At 28.9% G+C, this 8413-nt stretch overlaps 1 protein-coding gene across 1 annotated transcript; it reads left to right on the top strand.

Annotated features, from left to right (window-relative positions):
• The first annotated feature begins 1364 nt into the window (after positions 1–1364).
• Positions 1365–7231, top strand: LOC130936204 (truncated transcription factor CAULIFLOWER A). The gene is made up of 8 exons (XM_057866243.1): positions 1365–1764; positions 4940–5021; positions 5122–5186; positions 5292–5391; positions 5626–5667; positions 6502–6543; positions 6638–6762; positions 6849–7231. The coding sequence occupies exons 1-8, from the start codon at positions 1580–1582 to the stop codon at positions 6988–6990; spliced, it is 783 nt and encodes a 260-aa protein (XP_057722226.1). The 5' UTR covers positions 1365–1579; the 3' UTR covers positions 6991–7231.
• The last annotated feature ends 1182 nt before the right edge of the window (positions 7232–8413 follow it).

Raw genomic sequence — 8413 nt, 5'->3', positions numbered from 1 at the left:
CAATCTCACTAGATAATCAACAGAAATTTAGTCAATAGTAAAACAATAAATATTTTTGAATTGTATTTAATACTAATTAATTATTATTAATTAATAATTATTTAAATTTTATTTTTAAAAATATAAAATTAATTATTATTAATTATAATTATTTAAAGTTAACCGATTAAAAATTATTTACTTATTCTTTTCTTTTTTTTTTCTTTAAATAGGTCAGGATTAAACTCACAAGTCACAAGAATAGTTTGTTTGGCTCGTAAAGGTGTATAGCTGGTTTGGGCATGTAAAAACTAAAAAGTGTAATAACTAGAGTTTAACTTTGTAGCTTTTTATGATATTTATATAAATTTATTTATTATGTTATTTATTTGATTATATTTATATATTTTTATTTTTTAATTATTTATTACTTATTTATTTTGAGTTAAGACAGTTAAACATTTTATAACCATACTGAATACACATTAAAATTAGTTATTAAAATTAGTCATTAATATAAAATAATATTAAAATATAACATATACATTAAAATTGAATTAAATTACTGATAACTAATTTTAGTATATAAATAATATTTTAAACCTTTTAACATACTTTAAGTTTATTTCATACTTCAGAGCTAACAAATTTTATTATTGGCCCAATCTATTAAAAATTAAATTTGGTCTAATTTAATACATTTTTACATAACATATTTACCTCACAAAATCATAGTAATTTTATGAATGAATTTTGTTAGTCTTATTCTTTCATCTAAAACTAATTAATAACACCACATCATTTTAAATTTTCAATAGATAATTTTTCTGTTAAACTATTTTTTTATTTGGAGTAAAATCTGCTAATTCATCAACATGGATAAATTTTAATCCTTAATCTTAATTATATAATACAAAGACTAAAATTATTGAAACATCTAAATTCTGAATAGTCTGTGTCACTTAAATATGTGCCAGTGCATCCATCTAATAGTGTTGATGAGATTAACAGCAGTTAACCACTGTTTTCTACGCCGGTTGGAGTTGAAGTGATGGGTAGCCTATGAATGCTTAATTTAATCTCCTTATTTTATTCTATCTAACCACATAATTAATTGATCCGGTAAGAGCATTGTACTAACTTTACAGTGAAAGAATTGATAACGACAATCTGAGTAGCCAATCATAAATCGACAACGAATTTGACGAATCCGCTCTGGTATTGGAAAACCACCTCTCCCGTCACCATCAGCGGTTTCTTTTCTTTTTCCCAATTCCGAATTTTATTAGTAACATTCACCAATCATAATTTTTCATTTCAATTTTTTTAATTAATTAATAAAAACACCAAACCAAACCAAAACAAAACAAAAGCAAGCAAGAGGAGTGAGGAGAGCAGAGAATTGAAAATTCAACTCACCGATTTGTGGTAAAGTCTCTCTCTATATATCCCTCTCTCTCTCTCTCTCTTCGCTGCTTCCTTCGAGCGTATACACAATTGAGGAAAAGAAGGTAGCTAGGTAGTGCATGCGTATGTGTATACGTATACGTAGGTAGGTACGGTGAGAGAGAGAATCGATCGAGAGAGGGAGCTTGGATCGATGGGAAGGGGAAGAGTGCAGTTGAAGAGGATCGAGAACAAGATTAATAGGCAAGTCACGTTCTCAAAGAGAAGATCTGGTTTGCTGAAGAAGGCAAACGAAATCTCAGTGCTATGCGATGCCGAAGTCGCACTCATCGTCTTCTCCACCAAAGGCAAGCTCTTCGAATATTCCAGCGATCCCTGGTTCGTACCTCTTAATTCTCTCTCTCTAATCCAAAATCACCGTTACTTAATTTCACTGCTCATAACTATACATAACATTGATCTTGATTAATTAGTGAAATGTTTAATTTCTGTGTCGAAATTACTTAATTAAGAACGCCACCAATTATGTGTTTTCATCTGTTTCACATTAAGAGTACTGTCTACATGCAGTAGTAGGAGTATATATGCTTTTACATTTTCTATTTCCTTTTATATATATGCTTTCTGTGTGTAACAAATTCTGCTTTATGCTTAATTAAGTTTGATTAGCTTTCATATTCCTAATTAAGATAGTATTTTGTTGAACCAGAGTGGGGTTGGGTGCTTATTAGAGAAGGTAATAAGTTTGGCTAATAATTTGAATTTCCTCATATGGATAATAGTAATGCGTACGTACGTTTTGAGATGAGAAGGGGGCATCTCCATCTGACATATATATTCGCGCATACACGAACCTGAGAAAACTTCAGAAAATTGACCACACACTGTAACAATCGTGTAAAGACAAATTCATTTTAGAAACTGCACAACCTTTTTTATATCCAAGGATACATAGTGCACTTAATAATATATAAATAATAAAGTGATCCAGATAAAATATCTATATATCACCTCTTGACATTAGTGCTGCTGCCTGTTAAATTATCTAATGAAAAATAATAGCACAGATTATGGAATATCCCAAGGGGGATTAGCAATTTATTATTACACTATCAGTATAAAAAAAATATTAGGTAGTATCAAAATTTATTATTTTTAATTATTATTTAATTATTAATTTAATTTTTTTAATTTAGTAATTTAATTACATATTTTATTACATATTTGTAATCATTGATAATTTATTAATAGTTAAAAATAATAAATTTTAATATTTTTCAATATTTTTTAAAAAATTAATCACTAAAATATATATTTATATATAAATATATAATAATTAATTTAGTGATTAATTTTTTAGTGTATACATAAATTTTTTTTTATTATTATTATTAGATAATAAGTACAAAGAGAATTTAGGCACATGAGGACGGAGCAATGGAGCATTCTAAATGAATATATCAATATACAATACATCTATCCATATAACATTACATACTCATGTTATTATTATTTAATGTTTTTTCCCATAGCCAAGTTTTCTTTCATCATTTCCAGGCTCAGATATTTGTTTTGTTTTTTCATAGCCAGCTTTTCTTTCCCTATATCCTGGCTCAGATATTTAGCTTTTATACATATCCTAGTTGAGGGTGTAATTGAGGGAAAGAGATTCATTCATCTCTTTTTTAATCAAATACTGAGAATTTGAATTTCATATGAAAAAAATATTGTTTATATATTTAAATTGGTGTATATTTGAGATATCATTTTAAAGCTAAAAATAGAAAAAATTGAATAAATAAAAGTTAATAAAAATATAAATTTTTAACTAAATATTTAAAATTTGATACAATTTAAATATACAAATAATATTTTTTATTATAATTTTATCTGTAAACTGACCGTTCTAAGTTCTTTGTGTAAAGAATAATTATGCGGATGCTTCTGGACTCACTTAGAACTAGATCGTAAGCATATTATAAAGCTAACTATAGAATTAAGCCCATGAATAGAATGAAAGCAGGAATAAATTGTTATTTTGTCTAAATAATCAACCTTTGTTTGGTTTAAATTCATTATTCCCATATATATGTAAAATTACTTTATAATTCTTTTCAAAATGATGCTCGCGATCGAACTCCGTTTTGTTAAATATAGGATTGGTATTCAAACATTAAAGGGGAAAAAGTAATTGTCAAGACCGCTTCTTAATCAAGGCACTGCTTGATAGAGTTTAAAAAAAGATATATAATTAAGACTAAAGATATATATCTTAAATACAACAAAAAGCTCAAGAATAAACTAGGTTTCATTGATGGTAGCTTAGGGAAATCTGATAACGGTGAAGTTTGTTTGACATTTGGGATCGATATGGCAGATATGTGGTGAGTTGGATTAATCTCTCTTTGAGCGAGTGTTGAAATTTTACAAGGTTTAATATGATCTTTAGACATATATAGATACTATGAAGGAGAAAGTTTATAATAGCTGAGTTACAAGAGAAGCTAGCTTTATGCAACTGGGGTAAGGTGACACGAATGTCACAACATGTTTTGCCAAATTGGAATCAATTTGGGAGGAATTGTAATGATCCTTTGGTTCGTATAATATCTATTTCCTAGCTGTCTTACTCCTTAATTAGAGCTTTCTTTTAAAATCTTATGATCTAGTGATCCGTTAGAATGTGTTTAATTACCTTTCTACGAGGGTCATTTCACCATTAAAGATCAAGTTTCTCTGAAAGCCATAATTACAAGGACATTCCATGGCTCTGGTGATTGTGGCTTGAAGTGAGGAACCATAGAATTGAGGATCATGTATGTGTCTCTATTTCCTAGAGGCGTCAATGATCAATATGCTGGTGTATGGTGTAAAGTCACAACTGATGCTAAAGAATCCTTTCCTTCCCTGGTGTGAATACCAAGTTTTGTCTGCCAACACAAATAGATGCTAATACAACTTTTTCTTCATATGATCTTGCTAAAGAAATATATATATGAACACATCTCAACGATTGAATGCACTTTTAGCAAGTTCCAAAAGTCTCTTTATAACCTCGACCGTGGAACAAACCTCTTGTTTTCTTTTGGGAAAAGATAGATTAAACTTTATTGATGGCGGAAATTACAAATTAGTCCATCAAAACAACGAGCATAAACCCTTGAAGAAGACTAGAAGAGTGAGAATTCTCTCACGTACATTATTAGAATGTCAAAATAAAGTTACATAGATTTAAGGGAGAGGGAGAGAATTTGACGCTGAGAGACTTTTACAGATTTCATTGCCCTCCTAGGTATGACTTCGTTTTGGTAGGCAGTGAAATGGCCGAAATCAACTTCATCAAAAAGGATTTGGATGCAAGGTTCCTCTTACCCTCTCACATACACACACGAAATATAAAACAAAGTAAAATGTGTACACTCATAAAACATTTAATATGCATGCCAAAATAAAAGTGTATGTGTAGGTGTTTGGGTGCATGCAAAATGGCTGTTACCTTTTTATAAATCTAATGTGCGTGTATCTTTGTCTGTTATGAACACTACATACACAGTATGGAAAGGATTCTTGAACGGTATGAGAGGTACTCATATGCGGAGAAGCAACTCATTTCAAATGATCAGCAGCCGCCAAATGTATCTACGCCTTTCATTATTCTTTCTCTTAATCCTTATGGCGTGATAATTAATGATATAATATTATGATTAATGTATCTGTTAATTCTGATTTATACAGGAAAACTGGATACTAGAACACGCAAAGCTCAAGGCTAGGGTGGAAGTTCTACACAGAAATCAAAGGTATATACATGGATCGGAATACTTCATTCTAAAATTAAACATAATAAAGTTAGATAGATGCATGATCAATCAATGCGAAATTGCAAACTTCTCGTGCCATTGCAGGAATTTTATGGGGGAAGGTCTCGATACCCTAAGTCTGAAAGAACTTCAGAATTTGGAACACCAACTTGAATCCGCTCTCAAGCACATTAGATCACGAAAGGTATTATTATTATCCAATCATATTAAATATATTTTAAAAATCAATCATCAAATTAATTATTTATATATAAAATATACGTTTAAATATAAAATATTGATTAAAAATAATTTAATATATTAATAGTTAATTTTCTGTATGTACACAATATTTTATTATTATATCTATATGTATATCAGTTGAAGAATGTCATATATAATGATTGTGTTATGACTATGAGTGTTCACGTGCATGCAGAACCAAGTCATGTATGAATCTATTTCAGAGCTTCAGAAAAAGGTACGTTTTCTTTATCATTTTTTATTATTAAATTGATTTCATAGTATAAGTTAAATTCTACACATTATGTAGTAAATAATAGATGAGTACAAATATTATTGGATATATACATTTTTATGTAATGTATTTAAATTGTGAGTAAAAATTTTTAATATGGTTGATTGCTAGTTAATAGGAAAAAAATCTCAAAAAATGGATGACAAGTGATTTACGGAAATAGGAGAAAAAAACATAAATCATTGGGACATTTTCTAAATTAACAATTCGGGGAAGATTGTATTTTTTTTTTTATTTGGAAAGCAAAATTCTCTTGGGGTAAATTTTCTTTCTTTAATTTTAAAAAAATACAATTCACTAAAAATAATTGATCTTTTCTTAATTTTCAATTTTTTAGAATATAATTCACCAAAATCGAATTGACAGGATAGAATTCGTCCTAGCGAATTCTCAAATAAACTATATCCATACAAATAACGAAATTAAACTATCTTTGTAACTCACCTAACACATGATCATATTAAAATTAGTGGGAAACTATTCCATTAGACATTAATATTCTCTGGAAAAAATAAGAGATGTTTAATATATGGCATATATATGTTGTTGGCTCAGGCAAGTATCCTAGTAAAATCTTGTATTTTGATGTATTCATATTTAAATTTTGGTAAAGACTCATATGCAATTGTTTTCAGAGTCGTTACATAATAATTTAGTTAAATATGTTAAATCATCTAACAATTTTTTACTAATAACTTCACGTAAAAATAACTTTACGAGAATTTGCATCTTAATTTTGTGTTTTGGAAAAATTAAAAAGCTTTTGTATTCATTCAGGATAAGGCACTCCAGGAACAAAACAATGTGCTCGCCAAGAAGGTGATGATAATGTTTTATTCTTTTTCATTAAAATTTCATTATTATTGTTGTTTGGATTTCAAATAATCTAATACACGACGCACTCTAACTATAGATAAAGGAAAAAGAGAAGGCACTGGCCCAGACTCAAACTCAAGAGGAGCAACTTGGCCTGCAAACTACTGGTGATGTGCCCTCTCTCCTTGTAACCGAACCGTTGGAGTCCTTCAATAATATTGGGTTAGTCTTTTCCTTAATTTAATTTGGATCATCAACACACTAATTAATATGAGTGAGTTTGAATAATTATAAGTTTACATATGCAGAGGCAGTAGTACCCCTCAAGCACCTGGAGGTAGTGATGGATTATTATTAGGAGATAATGAAGAAAGTACTACACCAACTCAACCTAATAATAATAATAACCTTCTTCCTCCTTGGATGGTTCGCCCTACAATAAATGAATAGAACTTCTTTCAAATACTATTTATCATTTTACACTCCACAACAGTTTCAGCAAAATTACCAAACACGCCTTCTACAAAACCCTATAGACTATTTCTGATGGATGTTATGATGATGAGTATAGATATGGAATATAATCTGTATGTATAATATAATATAATATAATATATATGACACTGTATTTCCATGGCTGCTGAGTATTAATTGTCTGCCTATATATGCTTAGTTAGTTTATTAATTTTATACTTGGTTATAATAAATTAAAAGCTTAGCCTTTTAGTTCATCTTTTATACACAAATCCTCTTCATTCCAATATTACTATATCATTGTAAAAAAGTGTTTCACTGGCTACTACTTTCATTTAATTATGTATTCATCATGTGATACTTATATAATATGTATAAACTAAATGTTTGTGTATATTTCTTTCTTGATGTTCATCCAAATGATCCAATTATGACTCGTCATATATAAGCATAAGAGAAACTCTAGGTATGATAATAGCCATGGCCAGTGGTTCATATTAACATACTCAACAATGTGTGTTTAGATAAAAAGAGAAAAATAGATGATAGATATGTCAGCACTCATTGGAGAATGAAGTGTGGAAAAACAGCTCAGCAGGTTTAAATTTAAGAGAAAATTATACATTGAATTAACGTATACTTCCCCATTGAACATTTCTCCTAGCTAGTTTCAATAGAATAGTAATAAGTCAAAATCTAAACAGTGTATATGTATGTGTATAATCTTAACGTGATTGTTCAGAGTCAAATAGGGAGGAATCTTGAAAGATTTTCTAGTTGGAGTATAAATCAGAGGATTATGTTCTTTATATACATGTAAATATAATGAACATTATGCGATCAAACCACAGAAATTATGCAGAACAGGACACATGCATATATGCATGTCAAGACATAAGGGAGATCCAATGTATATGCCACACACTAATTAATCTGATGATGTAGAAAATTTGGCATATATACGTAACAAGATCATGGTATGAAAACAACATGGATTTTTTCTTTTCTTTTCTTTCTAACCTTGCAATCACGAGAATACCGAGTGAGTGTGACCCCGTTCACACAACAAAAATAATGTATCTGTAATCAATAATGTAACAGCAAATCAACTTGGGATTGGTGAGAAAAATAACAAGTATTTTAATATCCTAACTAATGATTTCGACTTAGAATCTTGTGAACAGAACAAATTAATAATGAGAGATTTCTTCTTTTTCATGTAATTTTAGTTAAGTAAAATTAATTTAGTTAATTCATAATCGTAAGATTAGAATGATAGTAATTCAATCCTGTAAAAAAGAGTGGGTTTGACTCAAAAATTACTTAATGTTTATGTCAAAAAAATATACAAAATTCTCAATGATATTAAATTATGGCAAATAATGTAAAAAAAATTGCA

This window comes from Arachis stenosperma, chromosome 1 (genome assembly GCF_014773155.1).
Source record: "Arachis stenosperma cultivar V10309 chromosome 1, arast.V10309.gnm1.PFL2, whole genome shotgun sequence".
Classification (NCBI taxonomy): domain Eukaryota; kingdom Viridiplantae; phylum Streptophyta; class Magnoliopsida; order Fabales; family Fabaceae; genus Arachis; species Arachis stenosperma.
Note: the sequence above shows the minus strand (reverse complement) of the source record. Positions and strands in the feature narration are given on the sequence as shown.